Source organism: Scatophagus argus, chromosome 13, assembly GCF_020382885.2.
Source record: "Scatophagus argus isolate fScaArg1 chromosome 13, fScaArg1.pri, whole genome shotgun sequence".
In the NCBI taxonomy this organism is placed as follows: Eukaryota; Metazoa; Chordata; class Actinopteri; family Scatophagidae; genus Scatophagus; species Scatophagus argus.
The window spans coordinates 5,049,761-5,062,718 of NC_058505.1; the positions used below are offsets into that span (position 1 = coordinate 5,049,761).

The 12,958-nt window shown below is 41.0% G+C and overlaps 2 protein-coding genes across 3 annotated transcripts in view; one reads left to right on the forward strand and one right to left on the reverse strand.

The window, feature by feature from the left end:
- The window catches only part of LOC124069012 (guanine nucleotide-binding protein G(olf) subunit alpha), a 53,707-nt gene extending 52,241 nt beyond the window's left edge, over positions 1-1,466 (forward strand). The window contains exon 12 of one of the 2 annotated variants that reach the window (XM_046407693.1): positions 966-1,466. In XM_046407693.1, the coding sequence (XP_046263649.1) occupies positions 966-1,211 (246 nt within the window). In that variant the 3' untranslated portion in view covers positions 1,212-1,466. The remainder of the gene's footprint in view (positions 1-965) is intronic. The other variant, XM_046407696.1, reaches the window with a different exon arrangement.
- A 286-nt stretch (positions 1,467-1,752) lies between these two features.
- LOC124069015 (cathepsin Z) lies at positions 1,753-6,977 on the reverse strand. Its single transcript, XM_046407700.1, is given in 6 exon segments — positions 1,753-3,082; positions 3,279-3,444; positions 4,468-4,618; positions 5,327-5,506; positions 5,806-5,969; positions 6,812-6,977. Coding segments are annotated over 6 exon segments (912 nt in total). The 5' UTR covers positions 6,940-6,977; the 3' UTR covers positions 1,753-2,959.
- Positions 6,978-12,958: the final 5,981 nt, after the last annotated feature.

The window sequence follows — 12,958 nt, forward strand, 5'->3', positions numbered from 1 at the left end:
ATTCGTACTTATTTAGTCTAGTTTATGGAGAAATTCGCCCAAACGGTTTATTGTCACCTGACAAACATACACTTTAATTTACACTCGTGCATGTCGTGTTTTTAGGGGCAACCTTCACCTCTTTTGAGGAAGTCACGGTGGTAACGCATTATGTCTTTCAAACGTTTGCTAACTCAAACCTCAAGCTAAAGACAAATCCGACCAACTTCCGGTGCCCCCAAGGTAACATCCGCTAGCTTGACTGTTGTGTGTGTGTGTGTGTGTGTGTGTGTGTGTGTGTGTGTGTGTGTGTGTGTGTGTGTGTGTGTGAGCGCGGGCGCGGGCGCGAGGACGAGTGGACGCGAGAGGGGGGGTTGGCGGTTTAAAACACCTGAGCTGAAAGGTGTTAAGAAGCCCAGTTATGACTAGTGGTAAACGCTCGTGAGACAAAGTGAGACAACCCTGCTGCTCCTCCACACAAGCTCAGAAACACAAAGCAGGCGGAAAGGAGCCAAACAACTATGTGACAAATAAGATTAGGTGATTAAGAGCAGAAATCCAATCAGCAGCAGAGGGCTTGGTGTGTGTGTGTGTGTGTGTGTGTGTGTGTGTGTGTGTGCGCATCTCTTTTGTCATTCATACAGGAAACTGCTCCAACGAAACTTTTCTAATTATGGCCTTAGAGTGGCCTTACCTGCTGAACCTGCTGGTTTGCACGCCTGGTCACACTGGGAGTGTTGTGCTTAAACATGCTCAGAAGAGCAGGAAAGCCATGTTTCGGGCATGGCGACCGGAAAACATTTCCTCTCGCAGCAACATGTGATGTGCAGAAGGAGGAAGCTGCAGCTATGAAAAGCAGAGCATTGCAACAGCTGCAGCACAGAGGAAGCACTGATGCATAAATAGCATGATTAAAGCGAAAAGCATCTCAGTTTTCAGTCTTATGATTTGTTCCTTAACAGAACAGTTTTTGTCTCTTGACACAGGGTGGAGACTCAAAAGACCCCTTCCAGATGTGGAGTCTGGCTTTATTCCACGCACAGCAAGCTTTCAGGACAAGAAGAGGACGAGTATTTCCATTAAACTGTAAACTTCCCTTCAAACGCATAGTTTTATCTCTGCAATTGAGTAACAAAGCTGCCCTGTTTGACCCTTTCAGTTTCAATGAGAAGATACTGAGAGATTCATTAATACCAACAAACCCTGCCCAAGGAGTCGAATTTCTAATTTGAAGTCACTCTCCTTTGAAACATGCAGGAAACACAATTCCTGCTTTTATTTTACAAATCTGGCTCTCATTCACAGTCGGGGTCTTGGCTGCCATCGGGGACACTGAGGGCATGTCTTCAGTAGGTTTTCTGCACATTTGTGAGCAGCCTTGGTGGAGATTGAAATCTGGTTGAAAAATTGTGCGAGGTTTGGTCTAACATTAGGAATTTTACTCCTTAGACGTGCATGTTTGGAAATGAAATGTTAAAGGAATGTGGGCCCTGTTTGCAGTAACTGCTCTACTAACACGCCAGGGCTGTAGCTGATGTTTTACAAACACCAGCCTCAACAGTTAACTGCTAAGCTGCATTTCTCATAAGCTGACTTCCCAAACCCAGTTTCGATTAGACGCACTTGTATTCATACGTACCAAAGGAGCGAGGCTACTGAAAGGGCAAAGCCAGCGCACTGCAGGAGTACCGAGACAATGAACAAATCAATTACATAAAATAAATGTAGACTGATTCATGTTCCTGATAATAAAGATGTCACACGGAGCAGTGATATGGCTCATTGATGTGATTTTAATGGCACAGATGAAGAAGATTTTTCCTGTTACATGAAAGGTTTTTCTACTTCTTTTCATGAGACACGTTCACAAATAAAAAGCCTATAAAAGACAACAATCTTTGCCCTTAATGAACATTAACCAGGAAATAAACAAATCAACTATTTCTCAAGCAGAATGTTCATCCTGATGAGGAGGCTCTGAAGCAGCAATTAGATCTTCATGCTGAGAAACAGAAGTTATAAGCAGCAAAAATTACACAGCCGAGTCTAAAAAATAATAAAATCAGTCTTTGACGTACACATTAAGTGGAAGCATTCATTTGTACACTGAAACACCTCAGTGTCCTTCACTGGTCCTCTTTTCTACAGCTCTGTGGGAGACGCTGACTCACACACCCATCGTTAACCTAACAAATGAAGGCGACAGTGAAGACATTTCCATGTGGATCAGGTTTGCATGTTGGGAAAAACGAGCCGCTTTGCTTCTGTTGGAGGTGGTTTGTTACAGTACGAGCTGGTCCTCCGAGACAGTCCAACCAGACCTGATTCGTGTTAAATCGGTCTGAGCGTTCGGCCTGCAGACCCTCAGCTGAAGCTGCTGTGATGCAGATGTTATGCGCTGTGTCACTGTGTAACTGAATATTAATTCATCTGAATGTGATTAAGCTTGTAAAACCCATGTGGATAGCTCTAAAATTGCAATTACTTCATCCAACAAAAGTTTTACATGCATTTCAATGAAGTACGAAAAGTGAATGCAAAAATTAGAAGTTGAACATCAAAGTGGAGCTTGTCTTTCTCCTTTAACTTGAAGGAATACAACATTTTGAGATGTAAGCTTATCTGCATCCTTGTAGTGAATCAGATGAGAAGATCGATTTAATTCTCATGTCTGTAAGGTGAGTCAATATGTAGCTGGAGCCAACAGCTGGCTAGCTTAGCTTAGCGTAAAGACTGGAAGTGGGGGGGCAGCTAGCATAGCTCGGTCCAAAGATAGACAAAGTCAAATACTGACACCTCCAAAGCCCAATCAGCTAAGACTTCAGTCCACAAAATAGTTTGCCAAAAACCTTACGTCAAACAGCAAATGTCAAACACAAAAACTATGTTCCAAAACTGTTTCATTTATTCCTTTAATTTTCCAAACCATCCAACTGATCAGCAGTCAAAAAAAAGCAACAAATAAACTAGAGTCTCTCTCTCAATTTAATTCTGATACAATTGGGTCTGCATACACACAGTTTTTCTCAATACCCAGGTTGAACCAATTGCCTTTTCCTTCCTTGTAGGCGCTGGTGACGATTCTTGCCCAGCCATGTTCTCCCTGAGAACAAAAAAGAGATCATTTATTCTGTATGCAAACAACCCAACATCAGTGAAACAAACACTGCCTGTTCTTCCCGGAAAAATTTCTATTTAAAAGACTTGCAAAGTAGTTCAGCGTGCCGATTGCAGCTACAGAGAAGATGAACAGCACGTCAGACAGGCAGAGTGTGGGACAGACAGAACGAGAGACCGACCCAGAACTCGCCCCAGGAGTTCCTGACGATCCAGAACTCGGTCCCGTCCTCCGTCACCCCCCAGCCAGCCACAGACACGATGTGATTGGGCAAAGACAGCGGGTGAAACTCTGAGAAGATCCCTCTGGAGTATTTCTCAAGGCCGTCAGTGGCCATCAGGGCGCAGCTGAAAAACAGAGTCAACAGATTCTCAAGTCCTTCAAACGCTTACACAGATCTTTCTTTTTGCTTCTCTTTTCACAGCATTTTGATCGCTACAGTGATGAATCCCAGAAGGAGCCTTACTGTGCGCTCAAATAAAGGTCCAAGATTTTTGGCCGTGCTTTCGGCTGTAAACGTAGGGCCAAACTTTGTGCTTGCAATTTAAAGTTATCTCATGCAGAGTGGGAACTGTAAGTGCCAAGTTTCACTCACAGTTTCTGCTCTCAGTCTGCAGTCAGATGATCACAAAAACTGTTTTTCCCCCACAGGGTCTTTGTCACAACTGACATAAATAATATATATCAATCTCACAGATTCTTCACAAAAAGTTTTTTTTATTCTACTCACAAACACAAATTTCTCCAGCAGCCTTTTCTGTATTTTTTAAAACGTTTAACAGGGCTGATTCACAGCTGCAGCCCCTGAACTTCACGTCACTCACTAACTCTCATTTAAGCCGATACGCTTCAAAAGAAGGAGTTTCTGAGAAGTTTCATCCAACACATCTGCAGATATTAGGAAAGCGCATTGAAGAGACCGTTTTAATACTGCATGGAATTAAAAGAAAGACACGTTAAAGCTGTCAAAGCCAGAACTTTACTTAAAGAAAAACAGCTAATGTGAGACATTAAACTATAACGGGACAGGGTAGGGAAAAGTCACTGTATCGTTATGAGACATAAAGCCTGGATGTGTTAATTAAAGCGGATACATGCTGAGGGTCTGTAAGATATAAGATAAATACTTTAATCCTTTAAATTCATATAATATACTGTATTTCAAGACTTATCGGAGTTAAACAAAATTACACTCGGCCCTGTTACGTTTCTCAATGGTTTAAAGAATGATTAAACATATATCTACTAATAAAAACTTCACTATGATTAAGAATCGCTGTGTGCAAAGTTTAGGCTGAATCTCTAACTTCACACGGTGGGTGTAGGTGGGTGGATCATAACGAATGACTGGGGAGGATGACTTACTCTACCTGATGGGCCCGTTGGTGTAAATTTCAGCTTTCATCTTGTCCCTTCCGGAAACTTCTCCATAGTCGGCCACTTTCCACACGGTGTAGTTCTTCACAACGGCACAGGATCCGAAGAAGGAGCACGTGCCACACTGGTTAAACTGCTCACACTCTGAAACAAACACAGGAGATTACTGATGATGACTTACAGTGCGGTCAAATCAGTTTGTTTGAGACTCAAAATTAAATTCACCCATTAACATGCTGTTTATAATTAATTATAACAAACCTGCTCCCATTGAAACACACATCTTTTCTTAAAAATATCAAAATAAAATTACTATACACCATAATGACAAAAATATGTGGACACCAAACCATTACAGCCACATGCCGCTGCTGAACATCTCATTCCAAACTAATGGATTTTAATGTGCTGCTACAGGACTTTACAGCAGATCTTGGAACTTGGCTGCAGTGCATTTATCATCAGTGATGGTCAACGAGATGATGGGTCATAAAGCCTCGCAGTTGATGTGCCAGTTCATCCTGAAAGTGTTGGATGAGGTTGAGGTCAGGACTCTGTGCAGGACGGTCGCATTTCTCCACACCAAACTGGGAAAACCATATCTTCACAGACCCAGCTTAGTGCATGCTGTCATTTTGAAAGTGAAACAAGACGTTCCCAAACTGCTGCCACCGAGCTGGAAACACACTTCGGTCTAAGATATCACACAACATTCTGAGGCATTAGGACTCCTCTCACTGGTCTAGTCCAAACCATCACAAAAATACAGAACCAGAGCAGAAATACAAAGGGTGTCCACATATGTTTGGGCATACAGTGTAACTCCAGTGTCCAAAAAGATGTGTTTTTTACTTTGATTTTTGGCTTGGTAGTTGTTGCAGGTTTCGTCAGGAATGCCTCTCTTGTGTGCATAGGCGTAGACTCTCAGGTGATCTCCCCCATAACAGGAGCCCGCCCCTCCACAGTCGATCACGTTCTGGACTGACAGGTAGGCTGATGGCCACGCTCCTCCACGCTTGATGTTGATACGGTCTTGGGGGAAAGAATAACATACACTACGATATTGAAAAGGAAAAATCTCCTCAAGAGATCACAACCTTTTCTTTCTTTTGCCAGTGAGCACGATGGATGCTGCTCACCATGCTCACTCTGCCAGAATCAAACAATACTGCGTAATCAATAAAAACTGCACAATATACAAGTCTAAGATCTATATTATATATAGAGCGGATAAACGGTGTTAATATATTTTAAATACACATAACATCGATCCCATCTTCTATCCATCCTTCTATTCTTATCTTGTTTGCTCCCTCCATTGCCATGGTTACCAGCTAGCGCACTGGTGGCTCCCATGGCCCAGCAGGACCCACAGTACTGGGGAATGTGCTAGTTTCGTGTCACGCTCACATAATTCTTCCCACTGATGTTCCTCCAGTCCCAGGACAGAGGAAGGTCCGACACCTTCACATACTCATGTGGGCGAGCCTGTGTCCTAAAATAAGTAAATGAGGAGGCTCTCATCAAGCTGTGATCATTAATATTATCAAGAGAAATCAGACCAGTCAGCCGAAACACGCAGTACATCTATGATATAACAAACAAACAAATAAAAACACATATTACACAAAAGTCACTTTTCAATCTGAAAAAGCTAAAAGTTACATTTAGTTTAATTAAATTGTTATGGCTGCTTAATGAAAAAAATAAGGAACATTTCAGAGATAAAATATTACTGTGCTTTAATTCGTAATACAGCAGGTAACTTTTGGCCATTTGGAGCAGCTGACGGTACTCCTGATCAGGTAAGGTTCAGTCCCATTAAGGTTTTGATTTAATTTATGAGACCGAATAGTAACATAGGAAATTTGGAAATACATTACAACCGAGCAAAAGTAACGAAGTAGAGAAAATAAACAAGAACGCCTAAAAGTAATCAGTTCTTAAATTCATGTGATTTTATGGTGACGTTATTAGTTACGTTTGTTAAAGCTAACGAAGCTAACGTTAGCTTATTACATTATTACAACATCCGGGTGAGTAACTAACTCCTAACGTTAGATTACTGTAATTCCACTACTGGCTAATATATAAGATTGGGAAAACCGTATTTGTCTAGTTGTATGGGTTAAGTCGTAACCACAGATGAAGGCTAATAAGCTATATAGTAATAAGCTATTAATGACCAAAAAATATAACTGACTATATTTTCAAAGTCGTCCGATATAGCTCTCAAGAATGTAACGTTTACGTCAAACGTTAACGTTAGTTCACTCAGAAGTAAACAAGTCCAAATTATGAACCTGTGTCACTGTTACCAAAAGTAGTCTCACTCACTTGACAAAGTCTGGCCTGTCGTCTCTGATGGGCTTGTAACAAGGCTCAGATAAAAGTCTGGAAGAGCTCATTTGAATTGAAAATGATGCTAAACAAAACAGCACCAACGCGGCTGCAGCAGGCGCCATGTTGACTCCTCTCTTTCATGAGACGCACACACAGAGCGCCCCCTGCCGGCTCCCGCGGCAAAGACAAGCTCCACTGAGCGGCTGTTAATACAGTCCCTTTATCAGTCATGATGAAGAAGAAGTTCTACTCAGATATTTTACTTACGTAAAAGTATTAGTATCAGTTATCAAGTATTAAGGAATACAGTAGTAGTGATTAGGCAACATGAACCATTTCAGAAAAAATAATTATAATATATGATTATATTACTGAATTTTAATCATTAAGGCATTAATGTCTATATGACTTTCATATTGCAGCTTACTGTCTCTGTTAATGCACCAGTAACACTTCAAGTTATTGATAATCTTCAGAGCTGAAGGGATTTTTATTTTCAAAATAAAGTCTATGAATTTCCAGCAAATAAAAAGGGGAAAATGTTATTTTTCACAGCAAACACGTGAAAGTAACAACTTTAGACTTCACATTTTGTACATGAAGAGTATTGCTTTTCCTGCTTCATCTGTATTGTTCCAAGTGCTTTATTATGTCTTATATTCATGTAGTTCCTTTCCTTTGATGACTCTTTTGTGCTTTCCACCACAGTGATCAATACACGAGTGTCATCCAAATTAAAATGGGATCGTTTAAAATCTGTGTCGAGTGTCGCAGATTTTGCAGGCTCAGCGGGAAACTTTTTTAAAAAAACACACTCAGTTTCCAGCTACAATCACATTACACCTAATGCAGGGCCTGATGATTGGCTGGGTTTTTCATGGGTAATATGCGGCGCTTAACGAGGTTATTATATCACAGGATGGGACTCGACTTCAATCAGGGGCTGTTTTTTTGAAAGTATTGTTTGTGTTTTTAATGACTGAAACTAGAATCAGATTAGACGTGCATTAGGCGGCTAATGAACGTTAAGCAGGAACAGGAGATAAACCACTCACCGGTTTGATGTTGTGTTGGGCGAGCCATCTTCACGCTGTGCTTTTTCTCCTGATGGTGAAGGTGATGCCGAGCAGCTGTACTGTTAAAGCTGTTCGGCAGCAGGAGGAAAAGACGTTCTCGTGTTGGCGCCAAATGAGAGGAGGTGTGGAAGAAGGGCTCTAAAAATGAGTTAGATACCTTCTGCTGGGTTCGACTGGCATGACGGCAAAAACACCAGACCAACCAATCAAATCAAACTGGCAATATGGTTTCACTCTACTGTTTTCAGAGACGTTTTACCTGCTCTGGAGGGGAAACAAATGCAGTAGTAAAATGTTTACGCAAGTACTGAACTTAGCTTATCTTTGTTTTTTTCCCAAGTTGAAACCACACAATTTAACAATTAATCAACAATTTATTGAATAATCTATGATGATGATAATCAGTACTTGCAGCCTTTAATAAAACTGCAACAGTAAGATCCTTGTCTTGTATTCATAAATGAGCAGGTCTAATACTAATCTGATGGTAGCATGTGGAATACGTAACATGATTATACTTTTACTGAAGTAAAAAAACTGATTACTTCGTCCAACACTGCTAAAATAAAAATATGTGCCATGTTTCAAATAACATTTGACTTTTATATTTCTGGGCCTGCTTTCATTCAGAGATGTTTTCATTATTTGCATAATTCCTCCTTTGCTTTATAAAGCTCACATATTGATGCACTTCTGTCGTATTGAGACACGGCGATCGTTAGAGGGGAAGGATTATTGAAATGAAAATACTGCACATTTAGCGCCACACACTGAAGGTAGGACATTTACTTGCAGTTAGGCATTTTTTTAAAGGATTTAACCGCTGGCTCTTGTAATCCATGAAATTGCTATTGCTATTTCCAACTACACAAATAACCCAAAGCTGAAAACAACATGTTCAGGTGAACACTGAAGATCATTCAGAGAAATGTAGGACACAACTGGTTGTCTCACAGCTCGCTGAGAGAGGCTGAAGTCATGTAAGAAATATAAACAGCACTTTGTCACAACGCAAATACTGAATCATGACTCTGAACATCACAAGATTATGATATATGAGACAGAGAGGACGGGGAGTCTGTTCCCAGAAGGAGTCACTGACCTCAAATAATTTATTAGTCTGCTTCTTTATAAAACAAACAGCAAGATGGATACTTAAGATAATAACAGGGAAAACAGCTATAATTCTGAGTGGAAAAGTCATTAATTTCTGAATCTTATTAACTGTGTATTAATCACTCATCTACTCACTTACTGCATGTTTTCCTCCTCCTCCCCAGAAGTCCCCTGTGTTAGGAAACACAGAGGCTGTAGCCTGCTGCAGGACCAGAGGAAAGAAGCCCACGTGACCTTTGACCTCAAAGGTCCTTGCTGCTGCGTTAAAAGCTGAACTCTTCCCTGCTTTGAGGCTTCCTCAATAATACATGGTCTTCCAGTCTGAGTCCTGTCAGTCTTTTAGGATGTGAAGCAATGTTACAACACAGAGGCAATGCCAAACATCTCTCAATGGATCATTTCTTTATGACGAGGCCAAACATCCTGGATGTGTGCATTAACATGAGCATCTTCCTGCCTGCTAATGCTGAGGCGATATAAGCTTTGATGACACCACTAAACGTAACATCGGTTGATGAATGCCATTACCATTCTTCAATCTGCAATATCAAATAGCTTCTAAAGCCGCTCTGACAAGACAAACACACAGTTGATGCAGTTAAATAATTTTAGCCCTGTCCATTTGTCTGCCTTCTCAAAAGTCACACATCACGCCCATAATTGATGCACAGAGTGCTCTTCGTGTGCACAGCGACAACAGTTGAAACAGTGAGAGCTGACGCTGGAGTCAGTTTGTCCGTACTGCAGTATCTCAGTACTGCATGAATAGCCGTTAAGTGTTGTGCAGACGTCTGTGGTTCTCAAAGGACGAATCCAACTAATTTTAGTGATCATGTGACTTACTGTCCAGTGCCACGCGCAGGTCAAACGTGTCTCTTACCCCATCTTATAGAATGGATGGGCATGGATGTTGAATCGTACCGACTCGGCCGATCCTCCACCATGAGGCCGACGTGTGTGACTTTGAGTGGAATACATTCACAACTAGTAGACGGGTTGCTTTGAAAGTTGGTTCAGACAATCAGCTCCCCCTCAGGATTATTTGTAATCTTACCTGTGATCCCCGGACTTTTCACTAAACAGCATCGTCAGGTCAAAATCTCTGTTTATTTTCTCTGTGTATTTTGGTTTATGACAAAATACCCTCAATATTCCCATCAGCCTCTGCTGTGCTTTCTATTCTGGGCTGATCAGTAATTTGTTAAAAGCATTTAGCAAGTGTCACGGTGCGTACAACCTCACAAAGCTGCCAGCGTGGCCCTAAAGCCATAGTCTTATTACATAACGGCTGGGAGGAAACCTGCACAATTTCAGTCTTGTTTTAAACATAAACTATAAGGAGGTTAATTCATGTGTAATGATAACAACAACAACAATAATAATAGAGATAGAGACAGTATGGGATAAACTGTATGTCTGTCTAAATTCCAAAAGAGACGAGCTGCCCACAGCCGCCACAGAAAGGCACTGAAAAGCCCACTTAAGCAGAGACACCTTTAGAGTGCATGGAAAGTGCATCCATGTAAATATTGAGCACACACACACAGTTTGGATTTCACTCGCAGATCAATGCTGAAGCAATCTGGACGCTAATCTCATTTAGTGCATTCGGGTTTTTCTCCTGGCAAATGCTGCTGCAGACTGGCAGTGAAATCACGACAAAGTCAGCATTCAGAAAGAATTTCAGGGTATTTACATGAATATTTTAGGCTGGCAGGTTCCCGTGCTGCCAGATGTTAGAAGGATGATCAATACTTTTATTCATCTACATCATTTTTCTACTTTTGCGAGTGTTTTTTGACAGACTTTAGATAAAGAAAACTCAATCTGCAGCTGAGGACTGTGTCATATGAAAGCTCCAATACTATTAGCTTTAATGCTGCTGCTAAGATATATAGAGGTTACAAAATAAAGCACAAAATAACTACAGCTGCCTGTTCAACATGTCCTTGACAGTCAATTTCTTTTTAGTGCTAACATACAATACAATGTTTACATACCAACACGGTAAACAAACACGAACATGATAGTAATTACATCTTCTAGCATCAGAATCCTACAATTATATATGAGGATGTTAGCATGCTGGCATTAGCATTTAGCTGAGCTTCACAGAGATGCTTTAGTGACTGTTGACTTAAAAAGAAAAAAAACACTCTTTTCAATGTTCTGCATAGTCAGGGACAATTTGCAATTTTTGACACAACAACAAGGATCCAGTGTAAAGTGGCACAAAAAAAATCATGTTGCTCTTATAATAATTATGGTGATGGACTGACCTGAACCTTCAGTGTGTATTGTGTAAAACTGTCGTGTCCATCGGGCTCTGGAGCTTATCAATACCCCCCTCTCAAGAATCGGATGAATAATGAATCAAAGGTCAAAGTTACTTAAGATTCACATCTGTTTGAGGGATTAGATCAGCAGGTCCGGACTTCAAACAGCAGAAACAAATGGAGGGCTGACATGTTTTGAGGTTGGTTATTGATCATGGCTGGCTGCAGTTCAGGGCCTCGTTGGTGACTCCCTGACTGCTTCCACGTGACTGCTGCAGCACAGCATCCAGCCGCTCTGGTTTTCCAGGCAGAAGCGACTCTTCAGGGCGCACGTTGGCAGTAAGCAATGCTGACGATCTCCCAAAGTTGGCTTTTCCCTCAGCAGCATTTAGCTGTTTATTTTTTCTTATTTTCATAGACTTGATGCATTTAGGTGATTAGGCCAAGCGATGATTCATTACATCATAAGCAGGACCTTTACTGCCTTAAGTGCCCTCTGTTTTAAACGAGGAAATGTTTGACGACAGTCATTTGGCTCGGCCCTGACGACTCCCATCATACCTTGCATTCCTCCTCCTGCCTAATGCACCTCAGAGAAACAACAGCATGGACCATTTTCTTGTCAATATCGACATTCAATATATCAAAGCATGTGTGATTGATTGGTTTCATACTGCATGTTAATGCTCAGTTCAAACTCGGCCGCTCCTTCTTCTCTTACACAACAAGTAAACAGGAGGTCAGCGCTCCTTGGCTTGTTCTTCAGTGTAATTTCTTTTATTAGTGGTGATAAATAAGCTTAAGTGCAGTTTTATGTGCTTTTGATGTCTATGAAAAAATGGAAAAACAGTTACAGTAATTTCAACATGTATATATCCCCTTCGCTAGATCATTTTCAGTATATATTTAGTGGTTACTGCTCATTTTTGTTTTTTAACAACAATCGGGACCATCAAAATATAAATTTGTCTTAAATCAGATCAAGCTGGAAGATTAATGTGTCCCAGTAGACCCAAATAAGCCTAAAAATTAGTTGTGATGATGTGACAATGAAGATCTTTATTAACAATAGAAAAGAGGTGGGGGGGGGGGGGGGGAGTTCAGATCCTCTTGGAAATGTTGCGTGCATGTTGGCAAATACTTCTTTCCATTATTTTAAAATTAAGCTCAAGAAAATATTATGTGAACATAATATAAGTTCATACTTCACAGTGATGACTCAGACCAGAGACACTGGGTGGGCTAACATGGTGAAAGGTATTTCATACAAATAACCCTGCTCGATGTATAAAAAGGATTCAAAATGCTGATGTTTAGCAGACATAACATGGTGACCATTGTAATTTAGTGTCAGTTATTTCACTGGGGGGGGTTGTCACCAAAGTCAGCTTTTGGAAACCACGAAGCCTGGATCAGCTTACATGACAATGCATGATACTCAATAATCAATCAATAAATGTTAAGACACTTCAGTAAAAGACAAACATGCCAGCCTAACTGACAAATGGTCCAGTTTTTGGATCACCAAAGACAGTAGAATTCACTCCGTGGGTGTCAGGAATGTTTGTACAAAAATGCAACCCGTCCCGCAGTTACTGACATATTTCAGCCTGGACCACAGAGGTGGACTGACCCGACAGAACATCACCATCCACAGAGACACTGGCAGCTTG